The 22084-nt window shown below is 39.0% G+C and overlaps 1 protein-coding gene across 1 annotated transcript; it reads right to left on the bottom strand.

The window, feature by feature from the left end:
* Positions 1-13678: 13678 nt before the first annotated feature.
* On the bottom strand, positions 13679-15998 carry LOC114090674 (E3 ubiquitin-protein ligase RNF6-like). The gene is given in 2 exon segments (XM_027932899.2): positions 13679-15539; positions 15704-15998. Coding segments are annotated over 2 exon segments (2043 nt in total). The 5' UTR covers positions 15984-15998; the 3' UTR covers positions 13679-13776.
* Positions 15999-22084: the final 6086 nt, after the last annotated feature.

The raw sequence follows: 22084 nt of genomic DNA, 5'->3' as shown, positions 1-22084 counted from the left end.
CCATATTATCTATATGCATGTCTTGAAGCGTTTCCTTCATGTTTTCTTTTAGTTGTTCCATATTTCAGCTCTTACATTTGACCTTTGATCCATTTTGAGTTGATGTTTGTGTATGTTGAGAGATAAGGGTCTAGTTTCATTTCAGGATATACAGCCTTTTTTTTCCCCCTAATACATGCATTTAGTAGTTTAAATTCCCCTTCTAGAGCTACTGTAGCTGTGTCCCCCAGATTTTGGTATATTTTCATTTTCATAGTACTCAATGTATTTTTTATTTCCCTGGAGGTTTCTTTTTTGACCTTTGGAATTTTAGACATATTTCAGAGAGGTTTTTGTTTGTTTGTTTCCAAGTATTTGGATATTTCTGCTTTGTTTTCATTGTGGTCAGAGAGTGTATGATTTTAATTCTATTATGTTTGCTGATTTTTTTTGTGTGTGTGTGTGTGTGGCACAGGATATGGTCTATCTTGGTATATGTTCTCTTAAAACAAAGCATATTCTGCTGTTGTGGTGTGGGGTATTCTTAGTTTAATATAACCCCATTTTTCTATTGATCAGAAACTGTTCATTAATATGTTGTTGGTTTATTCCACTAGCCTTAATGATAGTTGTCTTGGCAACTGTTGAGAAAGAGATATTAAAATCCTCAACAATAATTATGATTAGTTTATTATTCTTTTCAGTTCGATTAATTTTTGCCACACATGATTTTGTGGCTCTGTTGTTTGTTGCACACATACATCAGGATTGCTGTGCCTTCTTGATGAATTGACCCTATCATTATATAATGTCCTCTGTCTCTGGTAATTTTCTTTACTCTTAAGTCATCTTATTAGATATTACTCTAGCTACTCCTACGTCCTTTTGATGAATGTTTGCATGATGTATATTTTTCCATCCTTTTGCTTATGGTTATGTTTGAAGTGAGTTTCCTGTAGACAGTATATAGTTGGGTTATAGCTAGACAGTTTTTATTTAATGTATTTACTGACATGTTAGGGGTTAAGTCTGTCATGTTATTTTTTGATATTTCTTGGTTCCCTGCTTTCCCTTTTTTTTTCCCTTCTTTTTGTGGGTTTCTTGAGCATTTATTTAGAATGCCATTTTGATTTATCTGTAGTGTTTTTTTAAAAAATACCTTTGTTTTGTTTATTTATTTTTATGTGGTGCTGAGGCTTGAACCCAGTGCCTCACACTTGCTAAGCAAGTGCTATACTGCTGAGCTATAGCCTTAGCCCCCTATAGTGTTTTTGTTTTGTTTTGTTTTACATCTGGTTATATAACATTTTAAGTGCTTTATTGTAGCTATCACATTATATAACTGATCACAGTTTATTGCTCTGTTATTGTATCAGTTGGAATGACTTCTAGAAAACCTACCTCCAAAGACATCACTTGTGATACACTTGTCTTAAACATGTCCTCTGCATACATGTAGGACCCATTGGACTGTTATAAATTTTTGTTTCGACTATCCAGTGTAACTTAGAAGACCCAAGTGGAGAAGGAAGGCCTATTGCATGTACCTGCACATTTTCTTATTATATTATTTTTCTTTAATGATATCTCAACCTTCCTTCTTTTATAATTTCCTTTCTGTTCAGTAAACTTCCTGCAGTCATTCCTTTCGTGTGGCCCATAGTGACAAATACTTTTAGTTTTCTTTCAACTGAGGATCTCTTGATTGCCTTTTCACTCCTTGAGAATATATTCACTGGGTAGATTTTTAGTTTGACAGTTCTCTTTCTCTTTCCACTTTTTTTTTATTGGTGCGTTATAGTTATAGCCCTAGCCCCCTATAGTATAAAAAGAAATATGATTTGGCCATTATCACTCCTTAGCAATGTCCCCCTCCCTCTCACCCTCCACCTGGTCCCTTTCCTCTACTGATCTTTTGATTTTCGTGAGATCCATTTACTTTTCCTTTTGGCTCACTCACTTCCACATATGAGAGAAAATATATGACCCTTGACCTTCTGAGTTTGGCTTATTTTGTTTAATATAATGATCTCTAGTTCCATCTATTTCCCTGCAAATGATATTATATTGTTATTTATGGCTGAATAAAACTCCATTGTGTATATATGCCACATTTTCTTTATCCATTCATTTGTTGATAGACATGTAAGCTGGTTTCATAGTTTGGCTAATGTGAATTATGCTGCTATAAACATGGATATGCATGTATCATTACAGTATGGTGACTTAAATTATTTAGAATAACTATTGAGGAGTGGTATAGCTGGATCATATGATGTTCCCAAGCCTAGTGTTTTGAGGAACCACCGTATTGATTTCCACAGTGGTTGTACTAATTTAGAGTCCCATCAAAGGTGAAAAGGTATTCCTTTTTCTCAACATCTTCTCCAGCATTTTTATTATTTATATTCTTGATGACTGCCATTCTGATTGGAGTGAGATAAAATATCAGTGTACTTCTGATTTGCATTTTTCTAATGCTAATAATGTTGAACATTTTTTCATATTTTTTGCCGTTTGTATTTATTTTTTTGTGTGTGAAGTGTCTGTTTAATTTATTTTCCCATTTCTTAATAGGGTTAGTTGGTTTGGGGTGTTAAAGTTTTTTTGAGTTCTTTACATTCTAGATCTTAATCCTCTGTCAGAAGAGTAGCTAGAAAAGATTTTCTCCTCTTCTGTAGGTTTTATCTTCACAATCCTAATTATTTCCTTGCTGTGCAGTAAGTCTTTAATTTGATGCCATCCCATTTTATAACTGTAGGACAGTTCTTTTCTTTTAGCACTTAAATCATATTGTGGCATTTCCTGTAATGTCCATGGTTTCTGACGAGAAATCGACTGTTGTTTGAATTGTTTTTCCTTGACGAAGTATTGTTCTCCTTTGTATTCTTTCAAGAATTTTCTTTGCCTTTGTTTGAAGAAGTCTAAGTATGATGTATATTGGTCTTGATATTAATTTGAGTTTCTCTTATTTTGAGGTTCTCTTTACATCTTTAATTGGAAGTTTCATTTTTTTGCTAAATTGAGGAATTTTCAGCCATTGTTTGTTTGTTTTCTTTTCAGGTTGGCCCACTTTCTCCTCTCCTTCTGAGACTCCCAAAACACAAATATTAGACATTTGTCTCATAGGTCTCTGAGGACCTGTTCACTATTATTTTCTCTGTTAATCAGATTGGGTAAAGTCTATTGATCTGTAGGTCATTGATCATTTCTTTAGTCCCTTCCATTGAGTTTTAAAACTTTACTTATGTTTTTTTTTTTCAGTTCTAAAGTTTACATTTGATTTCCATTTCTTGTGGAGATCATGTCTTTGTTAACAATGGCTAACACTCTAACACTATATTTTTTCAGTACACATGCATCTATGTTGGTGGCTTTAGAATCTTTGCCAGCTTTTCTAACATTGGTGTCATCTTAGTGTGGGCCTGCGTGGATTTTCTTTCTTCAGTCAGTGTAAGATTCTTCTGGTTCTTGGTATAGTTAGTGATTTAAGATTAAAACCTGAACATATAAGTATTATATTCTGGGACTCAAGGTCTTACGTGAACCTTTGTTTTAGTACACTTCCTCTGACACTGCTATAGAAGTGGGTCGGGAGGGTGTTGCCTTGTTCCTGCTACATGGGTTACAAGTCCAGGTTATCAACTAAGTCTCTGTGGACGCCTAGGTATCTCATTCCTCAGGGTGTTGGGAGCTCCAGCTCTCTACTATTCTAACTAATGGTCCCTGATTATGAGGGCTAAGACTGCTCTCCTATGTGGCCTCTGCTGACAGCATGGTAGGGGGTGGCCTCATTATCTCTGGACCATGGTGAACGTTCTGATTGTCCCCTGGACCAATTCTGACACCACTCCAGTGGGGATGAAGAGCAGGGTGGTGGGGATCTTCCTAAAGCCTGGAGAGAGTGGGAATCTGGGCTTCTAACCTGTCCTCAGTTGGCATGGAGTAGGGGTGGGGTCATACTTTTTCCTCCTCTTGGCTGGAGGCAAGTAGCTATTTTCTAACAGCCTTCTGACTTGACAGGTTGGCCTTTTCCCTAAGTTTTCATTAGGACTCTTTTTTGTTTATGCTCACTGGTATTCCAAGGTTGTCTGCTTCTTGGGTTTCAATTCTGGAATCTAGGATGCAAAAAAGAAAACCCAGGACACTGGACATCATGTTGTTCCTGAGACCCAGAACTCTTTATCCAGAAGTCTGGCTTCTTCTCTGTACCTTTCAGTGTTTCATATATAATGTCTGGCATCTTTATTTGTACTTGGTGGGAGGAGTTAGGAAGGACACCTACTCCATCTTCCCAGAAGCAGAATTCCTGTCATTAACTTGTGAGGATCTATGCCAAATAATATAAACAGCAAGTGGAAAGAAGCAAGTCTGAGACTTAGTATGCAAATTCATCTAGGACTGTGGATTCCTTTCTGGTTGCTTATGATGCCAAGGGTGTGAACGTTTTCTTGAAGTTGGTGTCATCTAATTCTGATGAACCAATTTTGTACTTGGTTATTCTGGGATCATTGCACTGAATTTCCTAAGGAGAACCAAATTGGACGAGTGTAAAATTGCTTAGCAGCCGTCACTTAAAAAGTGAGTCTGCATGCTGCTGCAGATGATGGCTAACTTTTTGGGGTGGGGAAGCTCAGATCACCAAGGCTCTTAGAAACTGGTAGGGCCTGAGTGTTGAACATAGAGACTTTATGGTTCACATCATCAAGCAGTGATGGATTTAAATGACTGTTCCTGGACAAGACACATTAGTCGATTTCCTGTAGCACTTCATAAAGAGCAGTTAATTTTAGCCCACTCGAAGGGGAAAGGAGTCTTCATTGGCTTACCAGCTCAGTTGTCAGGGAATCACTATAGTGACAAATACTGTTATAGAGTATACAGAGGAAAGCGATTAATAAGTGCCCGCTGATGATGAAGTGTGGCCAGATTTCCTGTGAAACGAAGAAGTGGCGTGGAGACCAGGCCATCTATTGGTGTCCCTGGTAATTAGTGATTAATGGACTTTTGAGCCCAACTTTTCCATTTGTATGTTGTTTCTGACTAGGGGTAGAAATGGAAACTATTTTTGGATCAAACCCTAGACACATTTAGGAGTTCAGAATTCATGAGAGGAAGACGAAGACCTGATTAAAGTAAACTTAGAAAGATAGATTATTTTAGAAATTACCAATCTGATGCAGAAAAAAAGTACTCCTTCAAACTACAGGCAGCCATAAAACAGCAGTTGATTCTCACCTTCTCTTCTGCTATTGCACTTTACTAATCAAAAATCTTAGACACTTGGCAAATAGATATTCTGATGCCCCAGTCCAAGCCCTACTCATTTGTGATATGGAATTGAGATTTCTCAATGTAGGTTACTCTGATTTTCCAGGGCCTGGCTCTGGGGTAGGCGTTTGACAAATGTTTTCTGAATGGATTGGCTATGGGTGATACCTATGTTGCATGTCCCCAGTGCAAAAAGAAGGTTGGACTTTATTTGAATTTGGCTCCATTGGGTTTTAGATTAATTAAAGCATTTATTAAAATCAGGATTCCAAGGTTACTTTACCAATAAGATTTGAGATTTGGAAACAACCATGGATTAGTATGGATCTAATGGCATGGTCTTTGAGGACCACTATACTATCAATACACACACACACACACACACACATACACAACCCTCTGTGTCTGTGGGTTTCATATCATCAGATTCAACCAACCACTGATCAAAAATATTCAAAATATTGTGCCTTTACTAAACAGGTACAGATTTTGGGGTTGTCATTATTCTATAAATAATACAATATGATAACTATTTACATAATATTTACATTGTATTAGGTATTATAAATAATCTAGAGATTTAAGTGTATGGGAGAATATGTATAAGTTTTTTTTGCAAATATTATGCCATTATGTATATGAAACTTGAGCATCTGTAGATTTGGGTGTCTGCTGGAGGGTCATGGAACCAGCCCCAATTCCCTTTGAATAGTAAGGGATGACTATATCTATATCTATAATGTAAGTTAATTAGAAATATACAAGATATATATTGATATTTATGCTATCCACACTCATACATATACCAGTTTCCCACTTAGCTTCTAGATGTGTGTCATTGTTTGTGGGGGCACACTAGAGAGTGCCCTATATAATATTTTTATAGCTGTGGCTTCTGATTGGAGTAGATATTGGCTGTAGAGATGAGTGCCCACTTTGTCAGTGTCAGTCAGGATCAGGATGCGTACAAGAGAGTCACCACCCCTGTGGTTTTCGTTGTGAGGTGTCCCGGTGCTATGCCTGACTGCAAAAGAATCTGGATGAGGTGAGGGTTTTTAACCGGGTGCACTGCTGCTCAACAAAATTGGAAATATATTGCTAAAAAAAGAAAAGAAAAACAGAATGGACTTTGGGTTGAAAATCTGTGTTGTCTGTCACACGACTGAAATACGTGTTTATGTCCGTGCGTTTACTCGGGGTTGAAAAGCTTGCTAGCATTAATATTTTAATGCTATGAGTTTGAAAATGCAATCACATCCTCAATTTTTTCTTTTTTTTTTTCTGTGCAGGGATGGCGTAGGGCATCTGTGAACTTGCTTTTTTGGCCAGATGAGTCAATCGAGATGTGGACATTAATTGGAACAGTTGTGTGTTGACATTAGTCTGAAAAGGAAAAGATCATATTAATACAAATTCTTAGAGAAACAGAGAGTGCTAAATTAAACAGTAATAAGTGAGCCTCCGTGGGAGAAGATGGGACATCAGTAAGCATTTCCTCCTATGGCAGAGCCTCTAGAGTCTTTGCCAGCCACAGAATCCCAGGAGTGTGCAGGATTCAGATGGTCCCTTACTGTGGAATTGTACTGAAAGTAAGCTACCCCAAGTCATTCATTAGGGGTGAGCTCAGGAGCTGGTATTTCTACATATAAAAGCAGTTTTTTGTAGCCCTTAATATATTTTCTTGTTTTATATTTTTACCCCTCCCTCACTGCTTTCATTTAGCTTGTTTTTATCCTTTCCATCTTTTCTGACCTCATGTAGACATTCTACTGTGTAGACGTTCCAACCAAAAGAACAAGGTATCAGGAAAATTGTCTCATATCTAATCTCAGAGCTCTCTCTGAAATTGCTACAACAACTATCAACCTTCAACTTCATGTTCTTTCATAGTGAAAAATAATGAAGCTTTTTTCTATTGTCCACCACCTCTCCTCTCTCCCGTCAGTCTGTTTTCATCCATTACATCTTTCATGTGAAAGGAAATGGCTCAAAAGATCAGCCACACTTGAAACCATTAACAATTTGACTTGGAAACATCAATTGACATTTCCTATGTTAAAAAATGAAATGCTATGATCTTGGGGCTGGAGATGTAGCTCAGTGGTAGAGTACTTGCCTAGAATGCAGAATGCCCTGGGTTTAATCCCTAGCACCAAAGACACACACACACACACACACACACACACATACACACACACACACACCCCCCACACAAACTCATTTTTTCTCCCTAACTATGAGGCATAGAAAAGAGGCCAGGGCTGGGGATGTGGCTCAAGCGGTTAGTGCCCTTGCCTGGCATGCGTGCGGCCCGGGTTCGATCCTCAGCACCACATACAAACAAAGATGTTGTGTCTGCCGAGAACTAAAAAATAAATATTAAAAATTCTCACTCTCTCTCTAAAAAGAAAAAGAGGCCATTATTCTTTTATTGTTTTCAAATATGTATATTGGATGAGAATTTTTTAGAATTGCTATGATAAACAACAATACTTGCTGATATCTGTTGAGCACTTTAGTACACAAGCACTTTTTTTTTTTTTTTAAACATGTGATACCAGTTAGATTTGTTAACAAACTGCTTCAAAACTTAGCGGCTATTTCCAAGTGAATGTTTGTATCCCCACCCCTGCTACCACAAATTCACATATTGAAACCCAAACCCTCCATGTAATTGCATTATGTGAAGCCTTTGGGAGGTGATTAGGTTGAGATGAGGTAATGAGGGTGGAGCCCCCATGATGGGATTGGTGACCTTGTAAGAAAAGGAAGTAACTAGAGCTCTCTCTTTGCATCATGTGAGGGCACAGGAGAAGGCAATCATCTGCAAGATAGAAAGTGGGACCTCACCAAGAACAAAATCTTCTGACATATTGATCCTAGACTTCTCAGCATGCATACTGAAGAAATAAACGTCAATTGTTTCAGCCACCCAGTCTGTAGTACTTGGTTATAGCAGCCTGAGCTGACTAAGACCAAAGTTTAAACCAAGAACCATTCCTTAGTGCTCATGAATCTCTGGGCGAAGGGGTCTAGACTTAGCTGATCATGGCAGGGCTTGTTGTTCATGTATCTGAGGTCAGCTGTTGTGTTGACTGAGGTTGTTTGGACTAAGAGAGCTTCACTCAAATATCTAGAAGTTGGCAGACTGATGGCTGGGGCCATAGAGTGATTGGGCCACTTGTCCCACTCTGCAACACTTTAGCTTCACTGTGACCACAAGGTGGCAATGGCATTCCAAAGGGGGAGATTAGAGAATGCCCAACCTCTTGTGGTCCCTCTCAGAACCGGCATGATGCTGCTTCTACCACATTCCAGTGGCCAAAAAGTCACAGGGCCAGCCCAGATTCAAGGAAGAGAGTTGACTTCTCGATGGGAGGCACCAAAAACCACATTGGAAAGGAGTTGGTGATATGGGGAAGGGTGGAAGGCTGTGGCCATTTTGGTGATGTATCTCACCTGCATTAACTGTTAATTCAGCGATCTTGTGAAACCATATTTCTCTTATTCCCACTTTATGTATGAGGAGTCAGGCTTATGGGGGCTAAATAACTTTGTTCCAGATCACACCCCTTAGAAATGACAGAACTGGGACACAAACTCAGGCATTCTTCTTCTAGAAGAAGAAGAATTTACTTTTAGCTCTTCCCTTACAACTTTTCAAGGTCAACTCACTAGATAGGTTTGACCATCACGTGGGTAAATTCTATGTAGCAGTAGAGAAATATAACAAGTGTTAGTATCTATCCATGTAAAAGGGTTTTGAGGAGAGTTGGTAACATTTCAGGTAAAATTATTGGCTCATTCAGAGAGCCGCACAGACTTGGGACTGCACCATACCTTCTTCAGAGATAGTACCAAACCCGACGGTGATCTGAGAGGCCAAATGATGATCTAAACTTCTAAGCCTCCTGGATGTCTTTCTGTGGGTTTCCCTAACCTACGTGCTCTCAGATCATTTCAAATGTTGCTTCTTTGATCACAGCGAATCCCATGGACACAGATTTAGGAAGTTAATTCTCCATTGTAGCCAGGTTGAGACTCCCAGAAAACAGAGTAGATCCTCTGATAAAAAGGTGATGCAAGAGAATGGCTATGCCATAGGAAGTGAGTGAGTCACTTGCCATCAGATACATCCATTTCAGCTGGTGAGGCTCCTGGCCACTGCCTTGTTTTGCAAACATCACCAACCCTGGGGTCCTGATACTTAGAAAAATATAAGGACACAAAATCTGCTGATGGTTAAGAGGAAAACAAATAAAATAAATGGGTCTATTTTTAGGATGGCTGCAAAGCCAATGGATCTCAATGTGCAGCATAATGGAAGACATATCTACCTAGAATTCCTGAAGTGTTAAAGGAAAAATGTTGGGTTTCTGTCCCCAAATTCTTCTTCCCTGACTCAGGCCAAGTAAGTCAGGATGAGGATGGAATTATGATATTTGAAAGTGGCTGAGGGGGAGTAATGACGTCCTAATAGGCATGGAGGGCATTATTTGTGCTCTTCTCGGGTAGAAACTAGAGAGAAGAGAGAAATAACCATGCACAAGTGCTTATAGCTTTTGGCACCCTGTCTGGAATGACACATGTAATTTGACACATCTTGAAAAGAACAGATTTTCTCTAGAACCAGTAATCGCCTTCCCAGGACAGTGACTAATGGTGAGGCCAAGTCAAACAGTGCAAATCTCTGTGTCATATTGAGATTGAGAACTTCCTGGTCAATGATCACAAGTTGCTGGTGGACAATTATGCTAAGACTTTCTTTCTACACTCAGAAGAAGGAAACAATACTGTGGTTTCAACTGCATCTCCTGGTCAGTATAGTGGAAGTGCCAGTAGGTGAATTCTTCTCAGGCAATACTGAGAAGAATGCAGACAGTGCTTGTGCATACAAAGTGACCACATCAAGATGGTTGTGAAGTTGCCCTTAGAAGGGGACAGAGACTCCTCACTGTGCATTGCACCCTTGCCTAAGGCATGGTCAGAGTTGCTGCACAGCATGTTACCTACCCTCAGCTCAAAATAGCCTTGGCATGAGTGATTCCCTCGTACTTCTTTGGACTCAAATGAAAACAACCTCTTTCCAGTTGTGTGTTTTGCAAAAACAAGCAGCCTGAGAATTATACCAGGGTAGCCAATGACCCAGAACGGCAATAATTAATTGACTGAAGGTTGACTTCGTGGACAAGACACATTCATAAAATACAAGGAAATGAAGACAGACTCTGCCTGAGTCAGATTTTCAGACATCAAGTCAGAAGCCTGGAGCCAGAGGCTTTGATGTGTGAATCATAGAAAGTTCAGGGAAATGAAATAACTTCAGACAAGAGGTGGCGCTCTGCACTTTTCCCAGCCAAAGAGCCCAGAACTACCCAATGATCAGTAGTGCCTTCTCCTCTCTCTTCTCAAGAAACATCTGCAAGGATAAACTAAAGATACCAAAGGCTGAGCGAGCTCTCCAGTGTAATTCTTTAAAATGTTGGGCTCAGACGTACTAGTGCTACTCTATTTTTGTCTTATCAAACCTCATCTTGTTCAGTGTCCAAACACTCTCACTTAGAAATGTACTAGAAGTAAAAGATATGCCAAATGAGGAGATCACTGCTGTTCTGATCCACAGAGAACTCCCGTTGATTACAGTTGCTGGGTAAGTCAGGGCCAGTGCAAGATAGCGCTACTGCCAGACCCTAGCCTTGACTGAACTTGCAAATGCAAAGCTAAAAGATGCAAATGAAGGTTTTTCCAAGGAAAAAAGAGCTTATTTATCATGAATTTTATTAATAGAGTCATAATGTCAGAGATTTCACTGAAGATGGATAAATGGATGGACTGCTGGGTGTGTGACCCTGAAGGCTGTTCTCTGGAAGTATTAAACAAAAGAAGCTCCAAAACTCAGCTGAGTTTGGGAAATATGAAGTTAAGCTGGTTAAATAGGTTTCTTTACTACAGAATGACTCAGAACATTCTTTATCTAATGTGCCCTGTGAGTCTCCAAGAGGGGAATATGGTATGCAGGACTTCCAAAGTTGTGTAGTCATAGGTCTATTGCTTTTTCCTTTTCCCATGGGTTGGCCTGCTCTATTGGGTGAATATGTGAACTCCAGGCTCAGCCTGTCTGTTTGAATCTAGGATCTCCCACTGGGGAGGTTGGTGGCACTGGGCAAGTTATTTGAATCTAAGTCTTGGTTTCATCTTTTATAAAAGGAGTATAATAATATCACCTGGCTTATAAGATTGTTTCAAAGTTGTTTCAAAGATCTAGGGAAATAAATGAGCTAATTCATGCAAAGCCTTGCATTTATTTATTGCACAGCTCCAGAGACAGTTAAAGCTTAACAAGTTATTCACATAAAGCTTGTTGCAGAATGAGTTTTGCGTAGCATACACTTTTCAGAATATCAGGGTACTGGATGTTGGGGCTGCTGCTTGGGATCTCTGACATCCCCCCGCCCCCGCCTGAAATGAATTGTTTCTGTTGGTCTAATTAGAAGGATGCTTAAGAAATTTCTTTGATGTTTGAGGGAATGACAGGTCTTGAGTCTGAGTGATTGGTGGGTGTTGGATAAGGAACTTGGGTAGGCAACTTATGATAATGAGTCAGGTCATCCTGGGGAGGAAATAGATGCTTAGAGGACAGCAGACACAGGTGGTACCCCCATCAGTCCTCAGCTGAAGCCTGACTCTCCTTGGACATTTTTTTTTTAGACATGAGAGCTAAAAGCTTGTAGCTTAAGTAAGTCTGAGGGAGGTCTTCTGTGATTGACTGGCTGCAGCCTCTTAGCTGATGGCATAGGGAGATACCGTGGATAAGAAGAAAGCAAGGGGTTCTGGAAACAGCTCCAAGTCAGATGCAACCCTGCCTCTTTAGCGATTGGCAGCACATGTCAGAAGTATCTTATGATTGGTCTGCTTTATGGTTCCGAGGCAGTAAAATGGAGGTGGCTAAATCTTTTTTTTTACTCAAGCTTCATAGTAAGACTGAGGTACAACAGAGAGAAAGTGTGTGAAAACACTTTAGAGATGGTCAAGTGTGCTGTGAATGCAAGGCAGAAATGTTTATAACAATTGCGGAAATTTGACCACTTCTTGATTTAAAGCTGTAACACTGTGGTGGTAGGAGATTTTTGGCTAATGCTAGAATAAGAACATAAAATCCAGCTGTCAAAATATTATAATTGATTTCTGTCTAACCCTAAGGCTTTAAATTCTGTGATGCTATAAGTTTAAGGGCTTATCTGTGGATTCCTGCCATTCTGTAATACTCAATCCCAGTTGAAATTCTATAACCCTGACTATTTCAAGAGACTCTGGAAAGTATTCATGAATAAACAAGGAACCTCACATCGGGGTAATTTTAGTTTTTAAAATTTCCCAACTATGGGGACTATTGGTGCTCATTTATCTGCATTTTCTGTTTAAGCAAATAGACCCATTACTCCTTTTTTTTCTTTGTTTTAATATTTATTGGTAGAAATAGATCTTCAATGCATACTTTGTGTTTATAGAAATTCTACATTCTCTTAAGGTTTCTTCTTGTTTTCTTTGGAGTTTTTTGACCTCCAAGTGAACTTAACATTTTATCTATGCATTTGATTCTTTATAATAGACTTTTTTAAAATCTAAATTTGAAAAAACCATGCATCTTGTATACCTTATACTTAATCCAAAGAATTATTTGCACTTCCAAAAAAGTCACAAAAAGGCTGAACTCAAGTTAAATAATCTATATGACCTAAATTTTCCATGTCCCATTCCTGAATAAAAAATACTTATTCAGTATTAATATTGCTTGCTATCTAGTAAGTCAGATTGTCAGAGATGCTTCAGTAAATTATCTTTAACTTCAGAATTATATCTTAATCTTCTCAGAGATGATCTTGTCAATAGTAAACATTGTGCCATATGTAGTATTAGTCCAAAAGCTTAAATAAGAATCAAACTTGTAGTTTTTAGACTGGACATTTTAATCTTAAAATTATCTATCTATCTATCTATCTATCTATCTATCTATCTATCTATATATATATATACATACACACACAAGGTATACTGTGTATTAAATTATCATTTCAAGTAACTTAAATATTTATATTTAGCAAACATTCAGCCAAACATTCTTTCAAAGGCTTAGACACCAATGTCTTGACTTAGTACTAAGCCTATGAAACTTGAAAAATCCAAGAAAAGTCTGCTGTAGTATTAACAATAAGACTGATTTTCAACTTACTGAATTGTGCAGATACAAAAGTGCTTAGCATGACAAAATTACCAAAATAAAAACATTTTAAAGGTTATTTGGTTCTAGCAATATTAACTATTCTGGACTTTTGGATAATTTAACATTCGCATTTTAAATTTCATATAAATTTCCTCTTTTTAACAAGTTAAAAAAGCACACAAAAAATAGTTCAAACTATAATCTGTTATTTTTCATCCTGGTTAGCTCATCACAAATAACTCAACAAAAGAATGCTTCAATAGTCATCTCTATTAAAATACAATATTTGAATAGATCCCATCATTTCACCCATTATTTGCTATGCCGGATCCTAAAACAGGCTGCCGACAGATTGGACAAGTGCAATTCTCTGAGAGCCATCGGTCAATACAATGAATGTGAAATTCATGCATGCAAGGTAATTGCCTGAGCTTGTTTCCAGTTACATAGTCACTGATACAAACACTACAGATTTTACCTAGTTCACTATCAATACCATTATGCTCATAGTTCCGGGTGGAAAGATTGTCTATCTGCTCTTTGGTTAAACCACGTATTCGATCATCATCATCACCTTCATTTAGTAAAAAGAAATGAGCAAGGCGAAGAATAGGTAGTGTTCCAGTTTCAACTAAATTGTTTGAATTTCGCAACTGCCTGCCTCCTCTACTGTCACTGTTTTGAGTCTGAGGCTGGGTGGTCTCATTTTCAGCTTGCATTTCAGTGCTGTCTTCTTGGGCTTCCCTGTCTTGAGAGGAACCTTCACTGAGCTGGCTGTTTTCATTAACTGTACCTAAGTTACTCAGTTCTGAATGCATCTCTGGTAAATGCTGACCATTTCTCTGAATCTCTGACTCAGACTCAGCCTCCATTAAAGAACTTAATTCTCCAAACCCAGTCATGATCTGCCTTAAAATAGACTGAAGAGCCACTGAGGATGGCTCAACAACCTCATTCTCAGAAATCCTCCAAAGAGGAACTGTTATGGTACTAACATAGGTTCGAATACCTGACCGCTCTAAACGAGAAATAGTTCGGCGAAAGCCCCCACTATTGCTTTCAACAGTGACTGTATTTTCTGCTAGCCCTACTCTAGAGCGGGTTCTATTTGCAATGCTATCCCGATCTCTATTTTCTCGAGGACGAATTCTCCTCACTTGAAGATCCAGTGTGATTGTTGGATGTCATCGTACAGCAGTTGAGGATCTGCTGGATTCTTCTCCTTCTTCTACTGTTATTCTTGACACAAGTCTTGAATTAGAGAATGGGGCACTTACAGTACCTCTGCGTTCTCTATCTTGCTCTACAAAGACCCGAGTTATACCTCTCCTCCTCACAGACCTTCTAATTGTTTGCTGCAAAGGTTTACTTTCCCTTTGGGAATTATGATAGGCAGTGCCATTCTGTCTCTGAATTGGTGAACGGCTTTGACTGCTGAAAGCAGACCGTAATCTTATTGGCTCTAATCTTTGGTCTGTATTTCTCACTGTGACATTAGTTCTAGCTCCATTTTCCCAAATATGTGCTGCTCCAAATCTCTGCCCCTCCCTTTGCCTGAGTTCACTACCAACTGATTGGTTTGTGTGATTACTAAAATTAGCACGCGAAGCACTAGTTCTAGGAATGCCAACTGCCCGCCCAATTCTATTCCTTAACCTTCCCAGTGTTGAAAGTGATCCTTCAACTAAATTCTGCCCCCTTGAACCAAGCCTTGTCCTTGTAATGGTGGAACTATTACCACTGAAATCCATGGAGGTTTGGCTTCTTGTTCGCCTAGCCACAGGACTAGTTGATCTTTCTTGCCTATTGCTAGTATGATCCCTGCTAATATCTGAAAGTGGAATGCCTGAATAATCTTCTCCATTAATTTCAAATCCTCTATTCTCATGATTTATGTGGATTTCCAGACTAAACCAAAACTCTCCACTGTTTGGGTTTGTTCGACTCACAGCTCTCCAAGTTTGGTTCCCATTTTGTCCACTTCGAGTTGCATTTCCTGTGCGACGAAAGGTGTTCAACCATTCTAGCAGAGAATCTTCATTTGAACTTTCTCGAGGGACTTCTGAGTCTGGCATACAAGAAGCACTCAATAAATGTCAGCTGTTATACATAATAAAATGCATTCTTGGGCTGGGGTTGTGGCTCAGTGGTAGAGCGCTCGCCTAGCATGCAGGAGGCACTGGGTTCGATCCTCAGTACCATATAAATGTAAAATAAAGATATTGTGTCCACCTAAAACTCTGTTACTTGTCCCATTTCTCAAATCAGGCTGCGATGCTAGTTGTTCCTTCACTCCATCTAACCGTTGTTGTAGTTCTTCTGATGTTATTTCTCCAGGGGTGCCTAAAAGATTATGATCTCTCATTAGTCGATAATCTTCATCATTGAGTTCATTAATAAATTGATAATAGGCTTCTTCTCTATGGAGACGCTCTTGCTGCCATCTTCTCTCATTTTCACGATGATTATGGTCTTCACCACCGTCACCTGATCTGGATCTAGACAGATTCATCCTGAGAGTCCTGGCTTCCTTATTTTTCTTTCAACAGGCTTTTAATATATGCAATGGTATCCATCCTTCAGCTGTTTGTGTCTTTTTTGAGAGCTGCCCATCTTTCTACGAACTGGGCGGCCGGGTCTCCGGCCCAGAGAAAAATTTGCAGCGGGTGGCTGTCTTCTGAGAGTCAGAGGCCGTGGCTGGGAGCGGGAGGGACTGCCGCTGCGCCTCCAGAGACCTCTGTGCTCTCTAATCGTCCACTGAGAGACGCCGGAAGTACGTCCCGCAGCTCGGGGTGGTCCAGCCGAAGGGGAAAATATGAAGGGTCGGTTTCAAGTCTTCTCTCAGTCTCCCACCACCAGGCTGCCCACTCAGCGGAAGGGAGCAGCTCAGCTGCCGGGCCGCACGCAGCTCGCCGGTGCGTCTAGAAACTCCCCATTACTCCTTAATAAAAGGTGGTGAAAAAAAAATTTAAAAAAAGGAAAAAAAAGAAAGGTGGTGAAATTTTACTTCTATAGTGAGGAATAGGCGCAACCGACAACTTGGTAGAGAGTTAAAAAAAAAAAAAGAAATCATCTACAAAATCAAGAAGAAAGATATTCTGCAGTGATTTTAGTGTATTTGAAACTTCATTAGCAATAATAATCAAAAAGTCTTTACTGGGAAAGTTCCCCATGGGTTTCTCGTGCTTCTACAAGTCTTGCCACGCATTCCAAGAACGTGAGGCCCCGACTGCTCTTCCGATGGGCCAGTTCTTAGGCTGCTATCTTTGCAGTGAGCAAGGGAGTGGAGTAAGTTTTCCCCTCCAAGATAAAGTGTGGGCTTGCTTATTGTTTGCCATAACAATAGTGGGTTCCCCAAGCTCAGCGTTCCTAAGTTGTGAGCTGAAACTGTTGTGTGTAAAACATCCATTTGGGCCTCTCCGTGTGAATTCTTGGGTTTGGGGGTGAAGGGAACTGGAGTATGCATGCAAATGTTCCTACTGTGTGGCATGGCCTGAGTGATAAAATCCGTGTCTCTGATCCAGGAGTTTCATGTCTTCCACCATCAACCATGGAACATGGGCTGTGTTTGTCAATTTTCTGTCACTACAGTGACATAATTGACATAATTAACTGATAAAGGGAAAGGTATATTTTGGTTCAAAGTTTTGGGGATTTCAGTCTATGACCAACTTGCCCTGTATTGCGGGGGGAGCTGTGGTTAGGCAGCATGTTATGACAGGGATATATGGTGGAGCAAAACTGCTACCCCATGGCACGGAAGCAAGAGAGAGGGGAAGACACTGGCAGCCCACAGTCCCCTTCAAGTGAACCCCAGTCAACCAGAGACTTCTCCCTAGGCCCTACTTCTTAAAGGTTCCACTGTCTCCTAACGGTGCCATACTGGGGGCCAAACTCTTAGCACATGGACTTTTGCGGGGATGTTAAGATACAAAATGTAGCACAGGCTAACTTACTAGCTTATCAAGAAGGCAAAAACAGATCCCAGGGCTCTTCAAAAGTCTGGAAACTTTTGATGATTTTTGTATTTGATTCATTTGCATAAAAATTCCTTTTTAAAAAAATTTACACCCATGTTGTTCTTCAGGGGCGCTTGTCTTCACCACTCACCAGCAGAGGGAGCCCATGCTGATTAATTAGATACAGGCTCCTTCTCCTTGTGTCACAGGTTAGAGCAGCCTGCATGTAAAATCCACTCACAGTTATCATGCTGATGATAACGCATGAAGAGGAATTTAGGATATGAAATAGTAGCATTATTTACTTTGGTTTCAGGGCATTAAAGGCAAAACAAATTTTTTTTTTACATTTTCCAAGGGGAACTCCAGGGTTGGAGGAAGTTGGGGAATGTGCCTTCACCAACCTGGAAACAGTCGAACTATTTTCTAAATTGAAGTTGATAGCACTGTATCTCGTGAAAGGAGAAGTCCTGGATAAAACAAGATATCTGCTTTTGGAAATCTAGCATTCTGGTCTTTCCTTTATACCATGTATGATACCGAGAAATGAGAAATTACCTGACATTGATTATGCTTAGAAACTGTAAAATCAAGTGCATAAATGAATACACATACGAATCTCATGTACTTTGCTTTAGTATGTTCGTCTCGACACCCTCACTTATCAAAATTTCAGACTGCATGTAGATAAATCCCGATCTGACTATCAGCCTGAGGCTAGGCTGACTTCCAAAATGAGTTTCAGCATCAGTTTAGAATCTCTTGTTTGTTTATAAAATATAGCTCTTCTCAATTATTTTTTTTCTTCTAGGTGGAAGCACAAAATAAATATATTCATTATAAAAAGGAAAACATTCAATAATTTAAAATTGAATTTTAAGGATTGCCATATAAAAGGAAACCATATTGTTATTAATGATAGAGCTGATGATAGTGAAAAATATTTACATGGGTTTGTTTGAATTTTATTCTGAAACTTCAGAGTTAAATGTATTGTATAGTCATGTTTTTTCACCTCCAAATCTGACTTTTTAACTTCTATGTCACAGTGACGTGGTTTGGTAAAAGTGATCTTTTTACTGGTGTGCTTTTCACTTCATAACTAGTTTTAATTTTTTTTTTACTTCTTATAATAGGTATTTTGCTTAGAAATACTTTAGAGAATATAAATGTCAGAAGAAAAAGCACACGAATGTTTTTCAAATATAGTCAGTTTTTAAGACAGGCAGTACTCTTCCAAAATGTTTTGTTAGAGGAAGTGATGTAAGTCAGATCTAATTTTCTCATACAGTGTTATGAGTCAAGAGTTATTTTCTTACACAAAGATTTAATGCCTCAATTTTAAAGGAATACTTTAAATACCATACTGATTTCAACTGTGAATATCGGCTGTGGTACTTTTCTTTCCTTCTCTTTTCTTTCATCTTCATTGTCCCCCTCCTCCTCTTTTCCCTCCTTCTCTTCTCCTCCTCCTCCTCCTCCTCCTCCTCCTCCTCCTCCTCCTCCTCCTTCTTCTCCTCCTCCTCCTTCTTTCAGCACTGGAAATTGTGCTCAGCTACTGAGATACATCCCCAGCCTTTGAGACGGCACTCTCACTAAGTTGCTGAGGTTGGCCTGGAACTTGGGATTCTCCTGCCTCAGCCTTGTGAGTAGCTGGGATTACAAGCATGTGCCACGGCACCTGTCTATTGCTATAGAGTTTTCTGAGGCATAGGTGAATTGGTTAAGGATGATCTCCTTAATTCAGAAGTTGGTCACATATTGTTTATTAATAGTTTATGCAAGAGAACACCTGGAATGTGGCAGATAAGACTAGATAATCTCAGTCTAGGAAGTTTAGGAAACCTGGGTGAGACTGACAGGGAAAGAGTAGGAGGTTTGAGGTTCCATGATCCCTGGGCAGCTCTATGACTGGCAGAGGTAGGGATGAATCACAGGAGAGGTGGAAAATCCATAAGGGTGAGTTGTATGCCCCACTAGGAGCAAAGATTTGGCAGCCATCCAATGGCTAGATTGCCTCTGTGGGAGCTTTGAGAACCAGGTAGGAGGTTGCAAAACTGGTGGAGCCCAAGACTAAAGGGCCATTTTGAAAAGTAGAACTGCACCCAGGTGGCAGGTTTGACATCTATGGTCCAGGCTACAGAAACAACCCAGTACTCCTAGGGACTTGGCTACAGTCCCATTTGACCCCGATTCTGTCACCAGCACCATCTGTAGAGTCAAGGGACCTGGAAGAAACCATGCCCATTCATTTCTCTAAGAATGGGCCCCTGACCTTTGTCAGTCTGTGGATCATAAAGCAGCCTGGGACCCAGCTCCAGTCTCTCAACCAGGGTCTGGGAGAGTAATGTTCACCTAAAGAATGGTGGAGTGGGGAAGGGAAGACACTCCCGTGTTTCCTGAGGGCTGGCTCAGTCCTACTGTGGATCCTGAAGCAGCCTTGTGACTTGGCTCCAGCCCTTCTCAGCTATGGTCTGGGGCCAGTCTTGCTCGCTCAGGGGCCTGCCCAGTGACCCAGCAGGAGCCACACCCATCCATGCAATGGAAATATAACATACCAAAACTTGCGGGATGTAGCGAAACCAGTTCTAAGAGTGAAGTTTATACTGATAACTGCCTACATTAAGAAAAAAGAATGATCTAAAATAAATAACCTAATGAACACTTTAAGGAACTAAAAAAAGAACAAACTAAACGTAAAATTATCAGAAGGAGAGAATTAATATAGAGCAGAAATACATGAAATAGAAACTAGGAAAGCAGTTGAAAAGACCACAACTAAAAGTTGTATTTTGGAAAGGTCAACAAAATTTTAGTTAGACTAACCAAGGAAAGAGAGAGAGATCAAATAAATAAAATCACAAGGAAGTGAAGAGCTATTATAATGATTCCATGAAAATGACATGCCAACGAACTTGATGATCTAGAATAAACATATACATTCATAGAATCTATCAAGACTGGATAATGAAGAAATAGAAAATCTGAGGTGACCAATAATGAATAAGGAGATTGAAGCAGTAATCAAAATTCTTTCAACTGAGAAAATCCCAGGACCAGATGGCTTTATTGGTAAAGTTTGAAAGCATTTAAAAAATATATGACAATGCTTTTCAAGATATTTCAAAAGATTGAACAGGATAGAATGCTTTCTAAACTCACTTTATGAGGTCAGCATTCTCTGATACTAAATCCAGAAAGAAAACAAAATTATAGGCCAACATTCATGATAAACATAGATGCAAATATCTTTAATAAAACACGAGCAAATTTAATCCAACATTACATTAAAAGGCTCATACACTATGGTAAAGTGAAATTTATCCCGAGGATTTAAGGATGGTTCTACATATGGAAGCCAATTATTATTATATACTACATTAACAGAATGAGGGATAGAAATTACATAATCATCTCAGTAGGTGTAGCCAAAGCACTTGACAGAATTTAACATTCTTTCATGATAAAACTCTTCATAAATTAGGTACAGAAGAAATAAACCTCAGAATAATAAATGTCATGTATGACAGAACTGCATCTACATATTCAGCAGTATGGATTCCATACCATTTGCTCAAAGCTTTTCCTCTAATATCAAGGAAAAGACAAAGATGCCCACTCTCAATACTTTTAAGCATAGTACTGGAAATCCTACCAGAGTGATTAGCTAAGAAAAAGAAGTAAAAGTCATACAGATTAGAAACTAAGAAAAAATTATCTCCATTTGCAGATAATATAATCTTATATGTAGGAAACACAAAAGACTCCAGCATAAAACAGTTAAAAACTAATAAATGAATCAGGTCAGGTTGCAGGATACAAGATCAGCATACAAATACAGTAGTATTTCTATGTATTAACAATGAATACCTAAAAGAAATTAAGTAAACGATTCCAATGACAGTAGCATCAAAAAGAAGAAAATATGGGCTGGGGATGTGGCTCAAGCAGTAGCGCGCTCGCCTGGCATGCATGCAGTCCGGGTTCGATCCTCAGCACCACATACAAACAAAGATGTTGTGTCCACCGAAAACTAAAAACTAAAAAATAAATAAATATTAAAAAAATTCTCTCTCTCTCTCTCTCTCTTTAAAAAAAAAGAAGAAAATACTTCAGAATAAGTTTAAACAAGGAGGTGAAAGATCTTACCCTGAAAGCTATAAATCACTGATGAGAGAAATTGAAGATAATGCAAATAAATAGAAAGGCATTTCATGTTTGTGAATTGGGAGAAGTAAGATCGTTACAAAATTCTCTAACTTTTCCAAAGTTATCTATTGCTTCCATTAATCCCTGTCAAAATTCCAATGTCATTTTTCTCAGAAATATAAAAAACAATCCTAAAATGTGTATGGAACCACTAAAGACCCTTAATAGACAAAGCAATCTTAAGGAAGAAGAACAAAGCTGGAGGCTTCACATTTCTTGATTTCAAAATATATTGTAAAGCAATACTAGTCCAAACAGTATGGTACTGGCATAAAGAGGGAGAAAGACATCAATGAAACAAACAAAAAAACCAAAGAAACGAACCAAAACAACAAGAACAACAATAACAACAAAAAGGTGTATGTGAGGTGATAGTGTGCCCAATGGCTTGATTGTGGTAATCACTTAAAATTTTATATGTATATCAAATAATTTGGTTGCATAC

This window comes from Marmota flaviventris, chromosome 15 (genome assembly GCF_047511675.1).
Source record: "Marmota flaviventris isolate mMarFla1 chromosome 15, mMarFla1.hap1, whole genome shotgun sequence".
NCBI classification, from domain to species: Eukaryota; Metazoa; Chordata; class Mammalia; order Rodentia; family Sciuridae; genus Marmota; species Marmota flaviventris.
Note: the sequence above shows the minus strand (reverse complement) of the source record. Positions and strands in the feature narration are given on the sequence as shown.